The 23,166-nt window shown below is 36.3% G+C and overlaps 2 protein-coding genes across 2 annotated transcripts in view; both read left to right on the top strand.

Moving 5' to 3' along the window:
- Positions 1-914: 914 nt before the first annotated feature.
- Positions 915-14,505, top strand: mapk15 (mitogen-activated protein kinase 15). Its single transcript, XM_079879648.1, has 14 exons — positions 915-1,366; positions 2,622-2,720; positions 2,918-2,947; positions 3,479-3,569; positions 3,759-3,889; positions 3,976-4,139; positions 4,723-4,862; positions 4,976-5,033; positions 5,160-5,297; positions 6,716-6,821; positions 7,472-7,760; positions 9,106-9,212; positions 11,331-11,474; positions 14,075-14,505. Exons 1-14 carry the CDS (start codon positions 1,298-1,300, stop codon positions 14,258-14,260), a joined length of 1,752 nt encoding a protein of 583 aa, XP_079735774.1. The 5' UTR covers positions 915-1,297; the 3' UTR covers positions 14,261-14,505.
- A 656-nt stretch (positions 14,506-15,161) lies between these two features.
- grinaa (glutamate receptor, ionotropic, N-methyl D-aspartate-associated protein 1a (glutamate binding)) overlaps positions 15,162-23,166 on the top strand; it is a 28,857-nt gene continuing 20,852 nt past the window's right edge. The window contains exon 1 of the mRNA XM_079878954.1: positions 15,162-15,307. The gene's annotated coding sequence lies outside the window, so the exon portion shown is untranslated. The remainder of the gene's footprint in view (positions 15,308-23,166) is intronic.

Below are 23,166 nucleotides of genomic sequence, written 5' to 3'. Positions count from 1 at the left end.
ACACGCATGTATGATGTATTACCAGATTACCCACCTCGGTAGACATAGCTCCACACGATACAGTTGGCTTGCTCCGATCATAACAAACGCACATGAGCAGCGGTAGAGAGGGGGAGGAGGCTGCCGCAAGTGAGTTTTTTACGTCCGTGTTGTGAAATATACGCCCCCCCCCCCCACAGCTGTAGGGGGAGCTCGTGGGGAAAACATGCGACAACAAAAGGGAAAATCAGCGAAGAAGTGACTAGAGTTCGCTAGAGTTGCCGAGTTCTCCTTTAAAGAGTGTTTGCTCATCTGGAATACGTCTATAGTACGTTTCCTGTCAGATGTCAAATAGACGTTTAGAAGATGTCAGTTTAACATACACTCTAAATCATTCTAAATCATTACATCTTAAAGACATCTTCTAAACGTCTATTTGACATCTGACAGGAAACGTCCTATAGACGTATTGCAGATGAGCAAACACTCTTTAAAATACGTCTTCCAGATGTAAGTTTCGCATCAAATAGTCGTTGGGTTATCACCACCACAACAGATCTAAACATTGGGTATAGCCAGGTGAAAATGTCTTGTTGAATCTTGTTGACATATAACAGTAAAATACTTAATGTCTGAATTGAACCCATTTAGGTTACCCATGAGCATAATACATAGAGGCAGGAATAAGTACTTTAAACCAGCCTTTATTAATTATTATTGCAGAGATGGGGTTTGGGGCTGGGTCCGTGGGACTGTTTCTGGGGCTTCACTTTTTATTTTACCTACCTTTTGTCTTCTGCATTCTCCTTACCCTTGTCTCCTGTTCTTCCCACAGAAACAGTCCCATGGACTAATATTACTTTTCGCCGATATTTCGCTTATCACGTGACCCCATCTTCAGAAAACGTGCGACTCCTTTAAGAGATTGCGTCCTTTGCATAGTTGCGTCTCTATGGTGACAAACAATTACAAACCCAAGTGTTGCTTACCTTTTTAGCAGGCTATCGATTCTCTATGATATAAATGGTGAAGTCCAAACGACATAAACACTTGTTCTTATTTGCAACAGGTCGGGTTTAGAATTTATGTAACTCCGTTCAAGTGTTTGGATTGTCAACAGTGATTAAGATTAAGGCGTATTTAACGTTACATGTTTTGTATTCGGCATATCACTAAGGAAAAGTAAACTCCTTGGTAATCGAGTGAAGTTTTCGTTTATTAAATATATATTGGGACAATCCTGCATTCCTCAGACAGCCAGGATTGTATTCCTGCCATGATCAAAACATCATAAGTGGTAAAACAGGTAAAAGACGCGATGAACATCACAGAGGTGGAACAACACATTAGCTTGAAGTATGACATCAAGAGAAGACTTGGAAAAGGGGTAAGTTGTCTAACGTTATTCTGTGTTTTTAAAAAGAGCCAAGATAAAAACTGAGTTATATAATAAACAGACCGCACTAATCCAGATATCATGAGCTATTGTTTCTGTAATGTGTTGTTTTGCACAGTAGTGATCATATGCTTGGAATAATTGCTGTACTAATACAGATGACTGATTCTTCGGTTTATACTTTCAAGAAGTTAAAGGGTTAGTTCACCCAAAAATGAAATTTCTGTTATTATTACCCTTCATGTTACGCAACTACCATCGCTTTATATGATAAACAGATTATAATTAGGCTTTTATTCACATATAAACATTCATCAACTCACACATCAGTTGTGTGAAGCTCAAGCATGTTCACTCGATGTGCGTGAATCAATCAATTCCCGTGTTACGCAGCACGTTTGAGCTTTATATGTGAATAAAAGCCTAAATTCGGTCTGTTCATCATATAAAGCGATCGTGTCTCCTCAGAAAATGTGGATTAAACCTCTCGATTCATATGGATTAGTTTTACGATCACTTTATGAACTTTTTAAAGCGTTAAAGTGGTAGTTGTGTTTTGCGTAGCTGCCCAGATAGCACGGACTATTTGATGTGCATTTTACATCTGGAAGACGTATTTTTAAGAGTGTTTGCTCATCTGCAATACGTCTATAGGACGTTTCCTGTCAGATGTCAAATAGACGTTTAGAAGATGTCTTTAAGATGTAATGATTTAGAATGATTTAGAATGTATGTTAAACTGACATCTTCTAAACGTCTATTTGACATCTGACAGGAAACATCCTATAGACGTATTGCAGATGAGCAAACACTCTTAAAAATACGTCTTCCAGATGTAAAATGCACATCAAATAGTCCGTGCTATCTGGGTGCCAATGAAGAGACAGAAAGCTCTCAGATTTCATCAAAAAGATCTTTATTTGTGTCCCGAAGATGAACGAAAGTCTTACAGGTTTGGAACGACATGAGGGTGAGTAATTAATAACAGAATTTTAATTTTTTGGGTGAACTATCCTTTTAAAAATGAGTGTGCACCCTAAGGATTGATTATAATGTCCATCTGTATAACGTTACATCACAGTGTCCTAAACTGTGCTTGATCTCTCATCCGTCAGTCCAGTAAATAAACTGAAACTGCAGTTTGCACAAATGACTTAAATGAGTCTTATGGCAACTCTTCCAAGTCTGTTTTCCTTCAGTCAGCTGTTTTTTACAGTGAGTGTACTTTTAAATCCGTTTCTCACAGGCGTATGGAATTGTTTGGAAGGCGGTGGACAGAAAAACAGGAGAGATTGTCGCTGTGAAGAAAATCTTTGATGCCTTTAGGAATCGAACAGATGCTCAGGTTAGAGACAAGTAAAACACATAGCATTTACTACACTATACTGTACTATTATAGAATTGTTCTATGTGTGAATAGGTGAAGGTACAGTGAGACAGTTATTATTTGTTAAAAAATGGTTAAATTGCACATTTCTTTCTGCCATTTTCCCATAGAGAACATTCTTAAATTGCACATTTCTTTCTGCCATTTTCCCATAGAGAACATTCAGAGAAATTATGCTCCTCCAGGTAAGAATATTTCCAAACTTTGGAATCCAAATTCGTTTTAATCCATATATTTAAGCTACTGTTTTTTGGGTCCATATGATTTTTTTCTATTTTGTTTTTTAAAAGAAGTATCTTCTGCTCACCAAGGCTGCATTTTTTTTGCAAATTGTTTTTGCATTGAAATATTATTACAATTAAAAACAGCTGTTTTCTATATGAGTATATAGTAATTGATTTGATGCTCAAGAAACATTTATGATTATTATCAGTGTTGAAAACAGTTGTGCTGCTTCAGATTTTTGTGGAAATTGTGATAAAAAATTCTTTGATGAATAGGAAGTTCAAAAGAACAGCATTTATTTGAAATGTAAATCTTTTGTAACATTAGCCTATACATTTTTTTACTGTCCCTTTTCGATCAATTTAATTTCTCCTGGCTGAATAAAACGGTTAAAACACTTCAGAACTGTTGTGTAGCCTACATAAAAAAAGTAAGTTCTGTGTATAGTTAAGGTATGTTATCACATTTCCCTCTTCTTTTCTCTTTTGCAGGAGTTTGGGGATCATCCTAACATAATTAAATTACTAAATGTCATCAGAGCCCAAAACGACAAAGACATTTACCTCGTGTTTGAATTCATGGGTAGGAGAGTATCTTTGCACTTCACACTGTATTCCCTTTAGATTAAAAATGATTAGGCTATATTTTATGGCAATATTCATATTTCCAAGTTATTGTTCTTGCCCTAAGAGTTAGTAATTATTACATTGATGGTGGCAGTAGGTGACTTTGTTTATACTTTATTCACACCAACTAATCTTTTCTTTTCAGACACAGACCTACATGCAGTGATAAAGAAAGGAAGTCTATTAAAAGACATTCATAAGCGTTATGTAATGTACCAGCTTCTTAAAGCAACAAAATATCTTCATTCAGGCAACGTCATTCACAGGGACCAAAAGGTATGTCGTTGTACTCAACTTTTAGTATTACTTCATGCTTAGACAGAATCTGATTTAAGTTATTTCTATATTTTCATTTCTTAAAGCCATCCAACATCTTACTAGATTCAGATTGCTTCGTGAAGCTGTGCGACTTTGGCTTGGCAAGATCTCTGTACCAGATCCAAGAGGATGCTGTGAATCCTGCCTTGACAGAGTATGTGGCGACACGATGGTACAGAGCCCCTGAAATTCTCCTGGGATCTATTAGGTGTGTGGCCTTTAAAAGAGGACCTATAATAGTTTTTTCCATCTTTCTTTAGTGTGTAATGTTGCTGTTTGAGGATGAAAAAGCTATATCAGTGTCAGTGTTTCTGAACTCCCTGAAACGCCTCCATTGTAGTCTTTGAGTTTCTTCCGGGAACGAAAACGTCACAATATTCCTCATTATAATAATTAATGCGCAGAATAAAGGGGCGGGGCCTGGTTGAGTTAGTTAGTAGTGTGTTAAACTGGCGGTTATGGTAAGGGGCGGGACATTTCCCAAACACACTCGAAGCGCTCGACCAATCACAACACACTGATCCAGCCGACCAATCAGAGCACAGTGTGCTTTTCAGAAGGAGGGGCTTCATAGAGACAGGAAGTAAACAGAGCGTTACTGACAGACTGGGAAGAGAGGAGCCGCAACAATGGAGAATATGAGGAAAATAATCAACATTCAAGCATGAAAACCTGTTCTAGTAGAGCCTGAAAACAACAGCAAGAGTTTGTAAAAGAGCATAACATAACCTCTTATAATGTTAATCATAATATATAATATATTATGATAATGATTGCTATATTTCCTGTAGGTACACAAAAGGTGTAGACATGTGGAGCATAGGTTGCATTCTGGGAGAGATGCTCCTGGGCAAGCCGCTCTTCCCTGGGACGTCTACCATTAATCAAATCGAAAAAATCCTGAGCGTAATTCCACATCCTTCAACAGAAGGTGAGGCTTCTTCTTATAGACAACAACCAAAATAACTAGCCACAAGTATGTTCAGAGTGACTTAAAAAACACAAACCTTCACTAATCTGCCTATGTGTGATTTTGTTTTGCAGATGTGTTGGCCATCAGATCAGAGTACGGGCCTTCGGTGATTCAGAGAATGCTGCTTAGGTATGTTAAGTATGTTAATGTTTAACAGTTTGCCTGCATTATTAGCTCCATGAATGGATGTTTAGCTGAACTTGAATGATGACTCTGCTGACATAATAATCATGTTTGATGTGGATGTGTGTTTAGACCACAGGTGCCATTAGATGAGATTCTGCCCGCATCCGTTCCACCTGACGCCCTTGATTTAGTGCAGCGTCTGCTGGTTTTCAATCCAGACAAGAGACTCAGTGCAGAGGAAGCTCTTCAGCACCCTTATGTGTCCAAGTACGTTTCGCTTTCTGTAGTGTCTTATTTAATGTTTGTAATTCAGGGATGCACGATATATCGACCACCATATCGGTATCGGCCGATATATGTTCAGTTTTACTGTTATCGTTATCGGCCTGATAACAAAATTTGGCCGATATATTAAGGCTGATAAATAATGGGTTATTTCCTTCAGTTGAGACACTTCAGATGTGCACTGTTTGACATGATGCTTTTGAAATGCATTAAATACGATTAGAATCACTTCAAAAAGGAAAATACAGTAAAGTGCAACATGCACAGCGCAAATCTGTCAAATGACAACATTATAATTGTGTGTTTGGGACATGGCTTTTGTTTTTGTAATCAGGCTCTCAAAATTATATAAAAATTTGGATTTGGATTTGGATTTATCGGGCGATATATCGGTTATCGGATTTCAAATATAAAGAATTATCGGTTATCGGTATCGGCCAAAATGTTCATATTGGTGCACCCCTATTGTAAATAATAATGTACTGCAGTGGCCGACAGTGACGTCCAGCCTGGGAAAATTGACATTGAATTTATTCAAATGTTATTAAAAATGTGTTGAAGCATATTCCGTAGTTGTGCTGGCAGTCAATTGTTTTATTTGTGATGATAATAACGCAATGAAATTTCTTGTCTTCTTTTTGTTTTTCTATTAAATTGTTTTTCATATTAAAAAATGTAATTGTAAGATGTAATTTGCCAAATAATTGTGTCGGATGAATACCTTAACCAAGTTTAGTGTTTTGGTTTTCCCTCACATTTAAAAATATAAAAAAAATGGCCTCATATTTTGATGGTTTAATCAAACTTTTAGGGTCATTAAAAACAAATATCCCCCAAACATCACTTTTGGCCACTGCTGTATGTCAACATGAAATCAAAATTGACTGTGTTTACTTTCTTAATACTTAATATTAATGAAATCAAAATATGATTGCTATCGTTGAATGGCTGTTAATTAATGTTAACCAGAAATAATAATTTGTTGATTTTAACCAATTACTGACTACAGTAGCTACAGTATTGAGGCATTACTTTTGGCAATTTTTTTATTTATTTTTAATTATTTAATGTTATTCTTAATTCTAATAGTGGTGGTTAACATTAATAAAAAGCAGTTAACGTAAACGCGTTCATTTTTTGAGGTGCAGGTCATGGCACATATCCAGTATATGAAAAAACAACTCAACTTAAAATACAAACTTATTTATTTATTGACATTTATTGAGTGTATCTCATTACAGAAGTATAATTAGTAATTAATTTTGGCCGTAAGTGATATTGACTAATGGTTTGAGTTTTATGATTATTAAATGAGTATTAACGAGAAAATGAAGTAGTAAATAGATGATTGAATAATAAAACAGTAAAAATATTCATCTTCTTTCCATATTCCATGCAAGGTTTCACAACCCAGCCAGAGAGCCTCGTTTGGTCTATGATGTCATTCTGCCGGTGGACGATGACGTCCAACTCTCTGTTACTCAGTACAGAAACAAACTCTATGAGGTGAGTGGAACCTTTTCATTCATTATTTCCTCAGTTTACACAGATTTATTTTGACCTTTGTCCTCATGCTTTCCCTCAAGAGCAGTCATAATGTTGTGAGTGCACACAGTCATGTGATCTCTGTGTTATGTTAACAAACGCTGTGTCACAGTGACAGTTTTTTTTTTTTAAAGAAACATTTTGAAACAAGTGACATTTGCAATGTTACAAAAGTTTTCATTTCAAATGTAGTTCTTTTGATCTTTCGCTTTATCAAAGAATACTGAAAAAAAGCATCAGTTTCCACAAAAATATTATACAGTTTTCAACACTGATAATAGTCATAAATGTTTCTTGAGCAGCAAATCATCATATTAGAGTGATTTCTGAAGGATCATGTGGCACTGAAGACTGGAGTAAATTCAGCTTTGATCACAGGAATAAATTACACTTTACTATATATTCACATAGAAAACAGCTGTTGTAAATTGTATAACTGATTTTACTGTGTTTTTATCAAATAAATGCAGCCTTTAAACATTAAAAAATCCTACGGGTAGAAAAGCAACGTTCCTAGTACTGAGCCTTGTGGTACTCCATACTAAACTTGACTCCATAATATAATAGCAAATGCTTAAAAATGACTTTCTTCCCAATTTCTCCTGTAAAAGATGATCCTGGAGAAAAGGGCCAGTCGGCATATGCAAAAACAGCCTCATTTCAGGCAGAAATTAGAGGAGAAGACTGCAGAAGTGGACGAGGACAGTGGATTGGACAAAAGAGATGGAGATGGCAAGGGTTGTGTAGATGAGAGGAAATCTCCCAGTGATAAGAAGAGCCAGAATGGAGCTGGAGCAAAACCTCTCAGTCGGCCTGAGCAAACACACGAATTAAGCACCAGCCCGACACTGAGCCCCAGTGCAGGCAAACCCTCCTATAACCCCATCACACACATGCCCAGTGAGTTCTGTTTTACAGACACATTCATTGAATACGCTTAAGCCGCATTTACACTGCAGGTCTTCGATATGTGGAATATATCTGATTTTTGGACGACTAGCTTACATCTTCTTTTAAAAGTGACCCATATCTGATATCTGCATTTACAGTATACACTTGGCGAAACAGCCCAAGGTAAACGTACTGACCCGGTAAAGCTTAGTCCGAAAAGGTGCGACGACACAGATGAAATGATAATACAAGCTTTTGCTTTCCGCACCATCTTTATTGGTTAGCAAAACATTGGTCTCATGAGGCCCTTGTTGCAGCCTGAGTCATGTGATCGCGGTTGTTTACATCATTTACCACCGTTTTTTTTTATAATGATGTACGACTCGCGTTGACTGGGGAATATCCGATCTGTCCGCTTGCATGGCAGACGCAAATGCATGTATCCGATTAATATCAGATTTATTTCCACATTTGAATGAGGCCTGAGAAACCGATCTGAGAATATCTTTTTTCCTGCTTACATGTTTGTGGGTAATTTCCGATCATGGTAATGTAATGTAAATGCGGTCCTATACACACCATCATGTGCAATACACATATAGCTTCGGTCAATGAAGGTCCTGGGTTCATGATGTTATAGAATATACACTAACGTTTGAAATAAGTAAGATGTTTTTTAAATAAATAGTCACAGTAAAGACATTTATAATCTTACAATATATTTCTGTTTCAAATATATGTTGTTCTTTTGAACTGTTCAAAGAATCCTAGAAATGAACAATAAGGTTCATTAGTTAACATTAGTTAGCATGAACTAATAATGAACTGCACTTATACAGCATTTATAAATCTTGGTTAATGTTAATTTTATTAAAAATCTTGTTAACATTAGTTAATGCACTGTGAACTAACATGAACAAACAATGAACAGCTGGATTTTTATTAACTAACATTAACAAAGATTAACAAATACAGTAGCAAATGTATTGGTCATGGTTAGTTCATGTTAGTTAATACATTAATAATGTTAACAAATGCACCATATTGTAAAGTGTTACCATAATCATAAATGTTTCTTGAGTATCAAATCCTCATATTAGAGTGATTTCTGAAGGATCATGTGACACTGAAGACTGGAGTAATGATGCTGAAAATTCAGCTTTGATGACAAGAATACATTACATTTTACAATACATTCACATAGAAAACAGTTGTTTTGTATTTTTGTTTCTGTTTTTTTATGTTTGAGCAGAAGATATTCTTTCAAAAATATCGTACCAACTCCCAAAACTTTGGAAAGGTAGTATATTACTCATTGGATAGCCATAAAAGGCATTATGCATTTGTTTTCCAGATGGTTCAGTCAAGCCGCCCCACTACCCGTCTCCTCCTCAGCGGTTTGGGAGAAGGAATCTGGAGCCTGGTGTTGTCCCGCATACAGATGGAGCTGATGGGTCTATGGTGCGTCCCACTGCCTCTCCTCATGTTCATTTTAGATAAGAGCTGTTTAACACTTAACCTGTTAAGCTGCAACGCCACTTTTGAAAAATCCCCAGAAATGACATACCCAAACTAAAACAGATACAGTTCATGAACCCTTTGTACTAAAAGCACAAGTATGATCTCGTTTGAAAGCTGACACCTGGCAGTTTATTGTAAATGTAGAATTAATTATTGTCGTAATGACAAAAATTGTTATAAATAGCTTCAAAGTTTTGTAAAGTTATTAGAAATTATTTTTTATGAAACATCCTCATGAAAATAAAATTGAAATTGGCCCTGGAGCAATCTAGAAATGCACTACAGCTAAAGCCACATGTCTAAACATTTTATGTTTAAAATCTGAAGATAATAAGCCCAAAACTCTGTATTTAGTTAAATGTTTTTCAAGACCATGTCATGTGACTAACAGTTAGGGCTAGCTAGCATGTTAGCTTAGCACACCATCAATACACGACAATATATGAGATTAAAACCATATTTATGCTCAAAACGTACTTTATAACTCAAGCCGAATGTTTTAAATAATCTTCTGTGATCTAATTTAGCTTCAGATAAAAAAATCAGACAGAAAATATATTATTTGATAGTATTATGCACAATGATGAAGTCTATATAGATTAGCATTACATTATAAATATAATCTATTATTATAAAAATACCTGGCATGGCTTGAAGAACACAGGCAAATCAGATATCATTGCAATCATGTTTATTGTCTTCAAAACTTCTTTTATCTGCATGATTACAGCCGATCTCTGTTAGCTGTGTGTGTGTTCGAGGCTTCCTGGAATGTCACATGATCATGGCTCTTCTTCATGTGCCATATATGGACTATATTACTGTGCATATAGCGCCCTCAGGCTATTGGTATGAATTGAAAACACTGTGAATTAGAATACCAAACGCTCATAAAGATTACATTGACGCATTTGGGTATAAATTCAATAAATATTATTCCTGTCTATAGAAATATGATGTAAATCTAAAAGAATCTATCAATATTTCTCCAAATCTGCACATTTTTGAGCTAAAGCCCTGAGGGACGTTGTTTTGTGTATCGCTGTCATGACGACAGCACAGAGTTTTTTATGAATGAAAGCGGCTGACGGTCATAATTCATATTAAAGGTATCGACTCATTTTTTCATTTCATAACTCCTGACACAAATTAAGACATAACTGTCACTATGAGTTTCTCAGAATACAATAGTGGTCAAATACTGAAACTTGAGTCTTATATCTTTTTAATGATGTATAGTTTGTCAAGGTATAACATTAAATCTGATAGTAATTTTGAATTAAATAAATAAAAAACGCTTCAGTGCGCCGACGCACTGGTGAAGCTTAACAGGTTAAAATGCCCCTTTTCATGCAGAGTGTAATAGAGCTGTTTGTGCATGTAAAATGTCTGCAAAGTTTCAAAGATAAAAGAGTTTTTGTCTCCTAAAAGAACGAAGCAATTCTGAACTGCCTGAAACGAGTCGTCAGTAATTCCAGTCTCACTTCCGTAACATATCTGCGTAACAATGTAACAAATTTGCATAATAGCCTTGATTGGCTGAGCAGCGTCTCTTAGCTCCGCCCTCAAACACTGCAGTTTATCTGAGACTGGAAGAGTTTGGTTCGTGTTGTTCGTGTCTAGAAGACGCTGTTTTCTGCTGACAAAGCAAATCCACTTTGATGAGATTGATACGGTAAAACCCACGCCATCTTTACTGTTCGTATCACTGTGTGTCAAGAGCTGAGATTCAGATATGATAATGAGCTTTTGCTTTCTGACCAATCACAGCAGACTGGGCCGTTTGACCAATCAGAGCAGAGCAGCTCTCAGAGAGGCGGGGTTTAGAGAGACTGAATCCTTGATCGAAGCGTTTCAGACACTGTGAAAAAAGAGCTGACGCTGCAATGAATATTATGAGAAAATTAAAGTGTTTTTGACTTGGAAGCATGTAAAGGTATAGGAGCATACTAAAATAGCATAGTGGGGCACTGTACATTTAATATAATTTAAAGACAGTAAATGGTTATTCGGTGATAACATCATTTAAATGTTTTATTTGTTCATGCTCTCCATCAGGATGTGGAGCAGCGAGGTCGTTCGGCCCCTGTGGGACGCACACACTCTTTCTCTCTCACTCTCGCACAGCCTCAAAATAATCCCCTGCTTCGCAAGGACGAGCCCTGTGTTTCCCCCGGGTTATGCGTCACCTCTGCGCGCTTGGTGAGTAGAGAAAAAACAATCTATTTCACCATAAATGTTTCCAGTTTGCATAAAAACACTCTTGTTTACTCTGACCTGGGAACTTTGAACCGGCCAACACAAGTCATTGGTTGAGTCTGAATATGTTACAAGCAGGGTTTGAAATTAACATGCGCCAAATGCGGGTAAAAATCAACTGTGGCGGGTAACGCTGGGTGACCAAACGTCCTGTTTTCACGTCCTGTCCTGGCCGTCCTGTCTGTTTTTTAAAAAGTGATGAAAATGTCCTGGTTTTCATTATTTCTCATTGGGCCATTAAGCGTGTACTTTAAATACACGCTTGCCTTTGCACACAAAACATATGAAACCGGCTTTGGCTTCACCCCGTCTTGTTATAATCCACAGCGGCAAGCAGAGAGCACGTCAGACTCAGAATTGTCAGAATACAGAGTGTGTGTGTGTGTGTTCATCGCAGCCTCATTGGTCTGTCACTGCTTGTCAATGTCAGAATATTTGAAATGACCAATCAAATCAAAGTAGGCAGACTTTACGTTCACAGAATTTTAGCAGCGTGACGCTTCAGACACTTCAGTTTACGGTCAAGTGCGAGGTAAGATGTAAGTAGCTAACAGCGTAAAAAAAAAAAAAAGCCCAAATGTAAATTCACAGATGATTTACAGAGAAAATTCCTGTGTTTTCGTTTCGGTCGGGATCCGTGTAAAGCAGAATGCATGAACTGCAAAGCTGGCACGTACGTGTCAGTGTCAAGGTGCTAGCGACCTAGAAGCCCACATAAAGAAAGTATAGGCTAAGAGAACATCAGGAGGATTGATATTGTTTTTTTACTGAAATAGTGTAGTAGATTTTTAACCTATGGCCATGAAAAGAAATAGTGTCATGTAAAAGGTGTTAAAAGCTAAACTTTTTTTTTTTTTATAGTATTCTATTGTTGCAGGCCAAACATTGAATGGAAAGGATGTATTACTTTATGTATTAAAGTATAACATAGTTGCAAGGTTGTGAATGCATTTGTCAAGTATTTTTTGATGCATTCTCCCACAAACCACGCCCCCACCCCTTAACCACGCCTCCCCAAAAATCACGTCCCGCCCATCAACCACGCCCCCGTCCTGTTTTCTGAAAACTAAAATATGGTCACCCTAGTCAAATCACTAGCCAATTTGGCGAGTTACTTATGTTTACTCACTTTGCTGGGGAAGTTCATGTAAATCTGCACAGATTTAGCGCAAATACTCAACCCGTGAGTCATCATGATATATTAAATACAGCGTATTGCGCAGAATCTGATCATATCTGGCTTACCTGAACATGAACGTCACTACGCAACACATAACGGCACGCTTGTTCATTTGCATTGAAGCAATAGCGAAGATTAAAAAGTATTTGGTGAAGAGAAAAGACATTGTTATTTTCCAACATCCTACATTTTATGTTCTTTGTGCTGTATTGATCTGTCCACCTAAAATACATTTTTGGTGAAAAGGATGTGGTTGAAAGGGAGGAGATTTTGTAGAAATTAATGTATGAAATCCAAATTTAATTATTTATATATATATATATATATATATATATATATATATATATATATATATATATATATATATATTAGGGCTGTCAAACGATTAATCGCGATTAATCGCATCCAAAATAAAAGTTTGTTTTTACATAATATATGTGTGTGTACGGTGTATAATTATTTTCTATATATAAATACACACACATGCATGTATATATTTAAGAAATATTTGCATGTATATACTGTGTATATATATTTATATTATATATAATTTATATTATATATAAATATTTTATATATAAATAACACATTTTTCTTAAATATATATGCATGTGTGTGTATTTATATATAGAAAATAATTATACTCCATACACACACATATATTATGTAAAAACAAACTTTTATTTTGGATGCGATTAATCGCGATTATACCATGGTCTGGGTGAATACTCGATTCTGATTGGCTGCAGGGTGTCCGTTAAAAAGTGATAATGTACACCTAAATAAACCGTCAGGCGTAACCAAGGAAACCAAGTTATTGTTTGTAACTTGTAACTTTAGATTTCGATTGTAAAACTAATTAAAATATAAACTAATGTTTTAAAAAATTTGTTATTTGGCAAGTGACCATGGTATAAGCGGGTTAATGCCCTTCGAGGTGTCCATTATCAGGTTTTAATGGACTTCGGCGGAGGCTTCATGCCTCGCCGTCGTCCATTAAAACCTGATAATGGACACCTCATCGGGCATTAACCCTTACTTAATCGTTTGACAGCCCTAATATATATATATATAAGCTGTGATGTAGTTAATTTGATTCATTTCTTTTCTTTTCTTTTTTGGTTAGCTTAACTAAAAAATTTAGTAGCCAAATTGGCCGGTGAGTGAAAAAGTTAATTTCAAACCTTGATTTCAAGCTTAGAAAGCAGTGCCATATTGACAATCAACCATGTTTTGACACACATCAGGACGTCTAGTGTGTGTATTGCAATCTTGTTATGCTAAAACTTTCCCCTTAAATACTTCACCGTACATGCTATGTCTCATAGACTGCTTCATGATGTCTTAATATCTCACTGTGCAGAACCAGCGGTCTAATTCGCATTCACGTGATGCCAAGCTTCCTCCGAGGTTCAGCAAGAAGGTTTTCCAGAGTAATTCCAACGTTTCTGCGGCCGGGGATCCTCGTGCAAAACTAGGCAGTTACTCTCAGGCGTACGGGACTATCAGCAAGAGCGGACTGGACAATCTACTGAAGAACTGCCACTAGGTGTAAAGAGTGGGATTAGAGATCATGAGACGGTCACTGGAATCTCCCAGACCAAATAAAAATGGTGGATTTCACATGAAAAGCAAACTATATAGTCGTCACTCGCTGTGGAGATTATGGCCTTTGTGGAAGATTCACAGATTAGTGCTGCCAATGACTTTATTCTGATCACTTTCAATTCAGGTGTCAACAACATGATTGTAAATATGTGGTGAAAACATTTATTAAACGTGTAGAGAACATCTATGCAATGTGTGTGTCCATGTTCTTGGCTTATAAAACTTTAACAGTTAATAAAACTTAAACGATCAAGGTTATTAGGGCAGTGGTTCTCAACCGGTTTGACTCCATATATATATAGTGTGTGTGTGTGTGTTAGTGTTATATTATTTTGAGAGAATTATTAGTGTTTTACTATTACTATTTTTATTAGATTATTAGTGCTTACCACTACTTTAGAGGATTTTTTTTTTCAAACTAAAATATTTTTGGAATTAAATTAATATATTTCATACTATTCTAAATAATAACATACAGGTCATCAATTCTCCCTTTTTACATACACCATTTTGCCTGTTTTGTTAGATTGAATAATGCAAAACTTGCAAGTTATTTACTATCTGCAAGAGAGGAAATTGTTTAACACTAAACTAGTTGGTTTGAATAATATTTAACTTAATTTAAAGTTTTAAGCCCATTTCTCGCTCTCATCGTCACACTTTTGGTCACCGAGAACCCCTGAACGCTGGAAAAAATGAATTTTCTGTCTCTTTCTGTCTATCTTTTAAACATATATTCGAGTCTTTCTTGTAGATATTTGTAGAACATTCCAACAATTACGCAATGGGAAAGTCTCATGTGAAGAGTGCGAGGATGTTTCTCAGGTGTCACGTGACTTCTCGGTCAGGTGGGCGTGGCTAACGGATTCAGAGCAGACGAGCATTACCGCAGCCAGCGTCAACACCAACCAACAAACACGGACTCTATTTCTGCTGTTATTTAAAAATACAAACGTTGTATTTTACTGAGCGTCTTCTAATCTGAAGGGTAAGTCTCTCTAGTTTTCTGTCAGCGCGTTTTATTTGCTAATTTCTAGCCGAATATCGTTGAATAACGCAGGTGGATGGAAATGGCGCTAATGTTGTCATGTTGTTTGGCGGTGCGCAAAATCAAGGTTTATGTTTCACGCGAATACATGTTTGCTCTGTCATTTTTGTCGTCTTATAGATATCCTTTTATGCTGTCATTTTGTTATGTTTGACATTAGATATGTTTCAACAAATGTGGTTGGTTCATATCATAATGACGATATATGCAGCGGGCCGCCCGTTATATCAGAAAGATTAAGACAGATTTATTGGTAGGTTAGCCTAGCCTAATCCTGCTTTTAATGAGCTAATGACATGGCTTACTTAAGTAAGATTTTATTTTAGATTTTTGAATGGATATGAAAGGAAGGGATCCTCCTGACATGATAAATAGCCTTTGTTGCTGAATAGAGGAAAGTGTGGTGTTTAAATGTTTACATCAGTGTCTCATATGGCTCATTAAAATGGTTTATTTAAACCTCCAGGGTTTATGTGTAAAATCTTAAATAATTTGATCCACTTCCGATCTTTTTATATTTAAAAAACCTTTGATCTGGGTACTAGTTACGCCTAATAATTATACTAAGTTAATAACGTTACAGTTTGAATGGGCTTATGCAGATCACATAATCTGTGTGGCAAGCCGTTTTAACATTTATCCTATCCTAACCAGTCTTGTTTCAGTTACTGTTACTTATATCTTAATTAATAGTATACAATCCAATAGTGGATTATTGTAATACACTTTTCGGTTTAACTACTAGGCCTAACTGTTCATTAAATACAAGTACTCATTCTTTAGACACTAGCACTTGTTATGTGTGATAAGACATGTTTCTAGTAACATCTGGAATGGATGCTGGTAAATATATAGTGTCCAATAAGCCTGCCAAAAATGGCTATAAAAACTAATTCGAATTTTATTCTAAAATATTATTAATATTCTAATTTAAAAGGCATAATTTCATTTACGGGGAAAAGCTTTTGGTTTGTCTCCTGAGGCCACAAGATACTGTATTAATGCACTGCATTAAAGTCCACCTGTAGTCAATCATTTTATCCCTTAACTCATCTTTGATCACAAAAATGACATATTTAAACGTTTTTAAAAATAGCTTGAATGTAACTTGACACCCTTGCTTCAATGTTAGAAATGCTTTGAACAACAACAACAAAAAAGGTATATAGTTCATCATAGCATTTGTGACGTAGAGAACAGAACAACTGCGATTTCAAAGCGTGTTTTTGAGACTGTCTTTGGTTCACTGCAGTTTTAAGGAGAAAATATTCAGCAATGGTGTCGACTTATGAATTTACACATGGTTAAAAATACCACATAGACATATAAACAACAATAAAAACTTGAATTTCATCATCACAGGGGTTCTTTGAATAATTGTTTAATATTATTATCACATCTCCTGCGCCACTGATAAATCTGCCTGACGCACACATAAAATTGATTTTTTTTATTTTAAATTTGATTACGATTTTAAATTTGACAGCCCCACTGTCCGATAAATAAATACTAGAAAAACTGGAATAGATACTAACTATTGGTTATATACTATTACCTACTGAATAGTAACTAGTAAAACTGTTCTAGGCACCAGAAGTGATTAGAATACATAGTATTCTACACTATTGAAATAAGTACTAGTACTGTATCTAATAAATAAATAAATAAATACTAGTATCTGTTTAATAGTGAAATAATTTGAATGAATTTGAGAGAAAAAGTATTTAAAAAAAAAAGTTACAAAATGGTTGTATAAATGCGTAAACGGCTTGCCATAAACAGTCTGTAATGGTTTCTTTTCGTCAAGTGAAAGAACATGTGCAGTGTTGGTCAAATTCATGTTAGAAAACATCCAAACAAAACAAACTGCTCACATGTCTAACGTGCACGACTTTGATAACCACCGCCGCTTTCTATCAGCATGACGTTGCATTTTGTTGGCATTCCCCTCATCATGTGATTTGGCTCGTGACGCTGGAGCCCAGTGAGATTTGCCAATGAAATCTTCAATTGTTCATCTTATTTTTACATTTTATTTGTGCATTCTCAGTTCTCACTATTTGCCAAGTCACCACCACCTTCTCCCCTCCCTGGATAACATTCAGGCCTACTCATCATCCCGGTTTTACCCGTCTCAGCATATTTCACAGCTCAATACCCATGTCCGTTTCCCCAGCCCTGCTTGACATTGGTATTGTGTATTGCTTTTCAGTAAGGGGCTGTAAAACTTAAAACACACAGTTTTTCAAACAACGTTGTCTGGTAGTTGCGGAGCCGGTGGCTGTTTTCTGTTGGCCTGGGGCTTTTGTTTTCAGTCGAGATGACTAAATGCTGGAGTATGGCATTTATCAGATGGAGATGGACAATTACAAATGTCTGCTCAGCCACTCTTTAGTCTTATCTGATTTAGCTCAGTTCCTGTGCATTGGTTAGCTGTGTTTTGTTGGCCATTATATGCTCATGGATGCATGCAATTGCTCGGTTATACCCTGTAGCCAATGCAAAAACGTAGGGATGCACCGATATTTACATTTTGGCCGATACCGATAACCGATAATTCTTTATATTTGAAAGCCGATATATTGGCCGATAAATATAAATCCAAATAATTTTTGAGAGCCTGATTACAAAAACAAAAGTCTCACTAATATGTTCCAAGCACACAATTATAATAATGTTCTCATTATTTATGTAGCCGATATGACAGATTTTGCACATGTTGCATTTGACAACATTTTCCTTTTCAAAGTGATTCCATTTCAAGCACTTCAAAAGCATCATGTTGAACAGTGCGCATCTGAAGTGTCTCAGCTGAAGGAAATAATACATTATTTATCGGATTTAATATATCGGCAACAGGGCTCGCAAAATTTCAAAATCGCTGGTAGCCCTTCGGGCAGGCACTCTTCAGATTTTGGTAGCCCGAAATGAATTTTACTAGCCCATATAAAAAGACTACAATTTTTAATGTAGAATATTTATGAGTCAAAACAATGAATCAAAAACTTTTTCAAAACACAAATATCAACAAATATGCATCTGGTAATAACTGAACTGAAATTTGTGTGACCAGTATGGAACATGAATCAGTCTGTGTCTGTGGCTCAGCCCCCAATGAGGGTATGATAAAATAAAATAAAAGTAACTCTTTAGTTTAGGGTCTAATACTCACTATTAACTAGTTTCATTAACATGGAGATGGCAGGGCTTTTTCATCACTGAGGTCCTGAATGTGAGATATGCTAGTTAGGGGGGTTCGGGGGCTCCCCCGAGAAAATTTTGATTCCTCTGATCTACATATGTGCATTTTAAGATGTTTTGAAGGGCAAAAAAAATTGGATAACAATAGCTTTAAAACCATGTAAGTGGGCAGCTGATTATTTTTCTCTCCTTATTTTTCGCATCACACTCCTATTCTCTTTGTTTTTCTCTTGCTCTGTCTCTTCCCCTCCTAAAGCTGAGCTTTGACTGATATAGGCTTTTCATTTTTGTCTGTCAGTGAAGAAAGTTAACAAAGGGTCAACTGACAGGTTGATTTATGAATCATTTTCTCAGACACGTTAATTTACTGAAAGCTACTAGGAAAGCTAGGTAGCCTAACTAAGTTTATTAAATTCATTCACAATATGTACACATTCATTATTGATCTTATTCCAAATACAGGGCCGTAGACAGGGCTTTATAATCAAAGAGGTCCTACATTTAAAGTTATTAGGGGGTTCAAATTTTTTATTTCTCTGATATGTCCATTTCAAGATGTTTGAAGGCCCAAAAAGGATAAGAAATAGCTTTAAAACCATGTCAGCGGGCAGTAGATGATACCTGCTCTCACTTCTTATCCATCACTCTTTCTTTTTCTCTCAGTCTCCTCATCTTGCCCTGGTTCTTCCCCACCTAAAGCTGAACTTTTTTAATTTACTGAAGGCTACAAATTGTATATTAATTCTCAACATGTACACATTCATTATTATTCTTGTGCCTATGATGAAAATGGCTTTGTTAATGCTAATGTCCCCTCACAATGACAGTAAACTAATTATTAGTCACATTACAGGCCTATTTTCAGTTCAAAATGGCGAAATTAGACAAAAGTATATTCATTTGCCTGATTATTTTTGTCATTTGTTTCACATTTATGACCTAAAAAAGCTGTTAAATATGAAATGTTTAGTTTAGCTACTTACATCTTATCTCGCACTTGGCCGTAAACTGAAGCGAGTCGCTCTGCTCAAATTCGCGCTCTGCAGCTTCTTGTGAACATAAAGCCCGCCTACTTTGATTTGATTGGTCATCTCAAATATTCTGACATTGACGAGCACCACCGACCAATGAGTGACAGACCAATGAGACTCAGATGAACATACGCACACCCTGTTCTCTCTCTTTCTGACGTGCGCGCCGCTGCGGATTGAAGATAAATAACGCGCTGAATCTGATTATAACAAGACTGAAGCGAACACTATTTCAGATAGCCCGTCGGGCAGGCCGGTTATGCATTTTGGTAGCCCGACTGGAAAACACAACGCCCCGGGACGTCGGGCAGGCGATTTTGCGAGCGCTGGGCAAAATTTTCTCATGAGGCCGATAACGATAAAATTAAAAATGAACATATATCGGCCGATACCGATATGGTGGCCGATATATCGTGCATAAAAAAACCGAAATGTACCCTTTCGCGGACTTTTGAGTTTTAATACTATTATTTGTGTTATATTACTTTGGAATACCATTTCAGAAAAGCATTTAAAGCTGCTTCAAGGTTGTTTATGACATCTTTCTCTCTTCTGACTGCTGTAATCAATCTTACAAATCTCTATATTTTTGGATGGTTTTGTAAAGTGCTATCTTGGATTTTTTTTTTTTCTTGTGCTATTTGAGCAAATAGGAATGCAAAAAAATATATATTTGATGTAGTTTCCATTCCCCATATAGATTTTTACTAGGGGTGTAACAATATATCGTGTCACAATATATCGCAATACAAAAGTGCATCAATATGTATCGTGGATAGTAATGGAAATTTCTGTGTGAGTAAAAAATTAAAGTTTACTGAGTTTTAGTGTCAGTACTACATTAAACTACTATATATATATATTAGGGGTGTAACGATATTCAAACCGAACCGAAAAACCGCGATACACCACCCACGATACGTATCGCGATACTCTCATGGCGTACCGAGGACGCCCCGCCCCGCCCTCTTCTGCCCCGGCTCAATGGACCTCATGTCTTATGTGTACACAACGAACACAGCGTTATAGCCTAACCACCATTAACACCCTATAATAGCAAGCTCCGTATTTTGTTACTTTCGATAATAAGCAAGGTGTAATCTTTCAAATTCTGTCTATTTGATCACGAAATTCAAACAATAAATGCCGTTTTGTCGCTCTTTGATGTGGCGTGACAGATTACTGTACTAGCTCCTCATTTAAAGCGGCAGCGCGGAGCGCGAGTAAACGCGATTCTCTTCCTCAGTTACAGAATAAACATGAATGGACACCTGAAGGTATGTTAAAAGATACAGTATACTTACTGAAAGGCATCATAACTTGTGTAATCAATCGATCAGTGTTTCAGCAGCGGAAAGACGCCAATAAAACGTCTTAGTTTGTCACATAGCCTTATATTTACCTCAGGCAAGTCATTCAGTGCCCACAGCTTGTTGGTTCCTAAATGAACTCTTGCACTAAATAAATGCACTATATTCGATATAATATATTTTACTTAACATGTTAATGATTGATATCTTGATTATTTAATGTAGCCTATGTTTTAAATATCTGTCATAAAAACTGTAAATATTTATATTTCAATAACAAATTAGAGTAGAAAACATAAGTTAATAAGAAAACTGCCTTATGTGCAGTTTACATGTTTTCATACAATGTGTTGAGTGTTGATTATTATATCTAAAAATAAAAAGTATATGAAATTAGGCTAAAAGTCTAGGCTCTGTTAACCTTTAAGGTTATAGTAATGTGTGGGTTCCAAGCGGCAACATTCTGATCTGAAAAATGAAGCCTACCCGGAAGTGCGAAAAACTGCAATACATCGAAAATCCGCTAGGGGAAGGTCCCAAAAGGGAGCAAATGTCCATAGCCCCCATGTTAAAATGTCCGTTTTCACAGCATAAATTCATGTTTTTACAGGTTGGTCCCATGGACTTTTATTGTATTTTTCGATAGGTTCCGAGTGCCTGACAACCATGAGGGCTGTGAATTTTTTTCTAACTCGTTAGTTTAGATCATATTTAGATATAAAATGTATGACAATAAGGGCGTGGTTAACTTTGATTGACAGCTTGATTGACAGCTGACACGACAGAGCACGGAGAATGACAACATAAGAACCGCCATTTTTTAATACAGTTGACATATAATACTACTGTTTCTGTATCATGAAATGTAGTTTTAAGAGTTTTTCAGGCGAGAATGTAGTTGTTTAAAGCTCAAATCTGTGGTTTATTTATAAAGATTTATGAAAATTGTATCCAGTTGTGAGATCCAGCGATGACCGGGCGCTCGGCGCGATGTACCCCGCCTGGAACAGGCTTTCCTCGGCTAGACGTTCTGATATGCCGCGGTCTCTGGCGTCTCTGTAGTGGTAACATGATTCGTCTTCTGTATATCTAACGGGCGGTTTTTGGTCTCGTAACGTAAGTTAAATCTATCATTTGTTCCCTGGGCAATCGTTTTGGCTGAGGGGAAGTTTCATAACTTTATAAGCTATTTTACTGTAACGTTACCGTTGTATGGTTAGACTAGATCGAGCGCTGACTTTTTATGACTGAATTGTTTGCTTTATTTGTATAGCTTCTTGTAACTTTACCTTTTACTTATATTGATAAAACTGAATTTTAACAAAAATATACTGGGTTGAGTTTTGTCATTTTAAATTTTAATACAACGCATATGATATGTAATGTTGTTTACTGCAACATCTGTTGTTTAGTACAAATGCACATATTGCCTGGACCATATTAAAATGTTTAATATTTTTATATTATATTTAAAACGAGGCAGGTTTGTGTTTTATATTTCGTTTTGTTATAAATAGGCAAACGTTATGTGCAGTGAATAACATTTGTGTGGCTATAATGTTTAATATTTCTTTAAATGAAAACGAAAAGAGTTAGTGTGGTGTTTTATAACATATTTCGTTGCCTGAAATGTACACAGAGATTAAAATATACACAGAGAACCGGAGTAACTTAGCAGAGCGAGCTGAATGATGCGCGCTGCGTCAGAAGGGGGGCGGGGTTAGGATTTCCCAAGATTTTCCAAGATGGCGCCGCCCATACCCCCCATAAACGGCTTCAAAACCATTCTTCAGAAAGTCTATGGGTGACGTCACAGACGCTTTGTCCATATTTTTTACAGTCTATGGTGGGTTCCCTATAGAGTTTACAGCATTAGCAGATCTTTTTTATTTTATTTTTTATCCTTGCCATTGTAATTGAATTAATTTAAAGACAAAGACAGAATTTGTTCATTAAACCACTGTAAAAAAAAAGCCCCCACCCCACCGAACCGAACCGAGATGTCAAAACCGTGGGGCGTACCGAACCGTCAGTTTTGTGTATCGTTACACCCCTAATATATATATATAATGTTGAATTGAATGTATAATAATGCAATGGGGGAATATCTGTGGGTCTTGATAATGCCAAATGTCTGATGTTACTAGTAAAAAGTGGCCTACATTATTTTAAATAGGCTAGCCTACATCTTGTCAGTGACAGAGCGCAAGCATATTCGCCTAAAATATTGTGTATTTTCAGCTTCAGACTCATACAT

Source organism: Squalius cephalus (genome assembly GCF_949319135.1).
Source record: "Squalius cephalus genome assembly, chromosome: 8".
In the NCBI taxonomy this organism is placed as follows: domain Eukaryota; kingdom Metazoa; phylum Chordata; class Actinopteri; order Cypriniformes; family Leuciscidae; genus Squalius; species Squalius cephalus.
Note: the sequence above shows the minus strand (reverse complement) of the source record. Positions and strands in the feature narration are given on the sequence as shown.

Coding starts and splice junctions, on each gene's coding strand:
- mapk15 (XM_079879648.1), top strand. CDS start 1,298: ATGAACATCACAGAGGTGGAACAACACATTAGCTTGAAGTATGACATC. Junction 3,570..3,758: donor CCTCGTGTTTGAATTCATGG/GTAGGAGAGTAT, acceptor TTTTCTTTTCAG/ACACAGACCTACATGCAGTG. Junction 9,213..11,330: donor ATGGAGCTGATGGGTCTATG/GTGCGTCCCACT, acceptor GCTCTCCATCAG/GATGTGGAGCAGCGAGGTCG.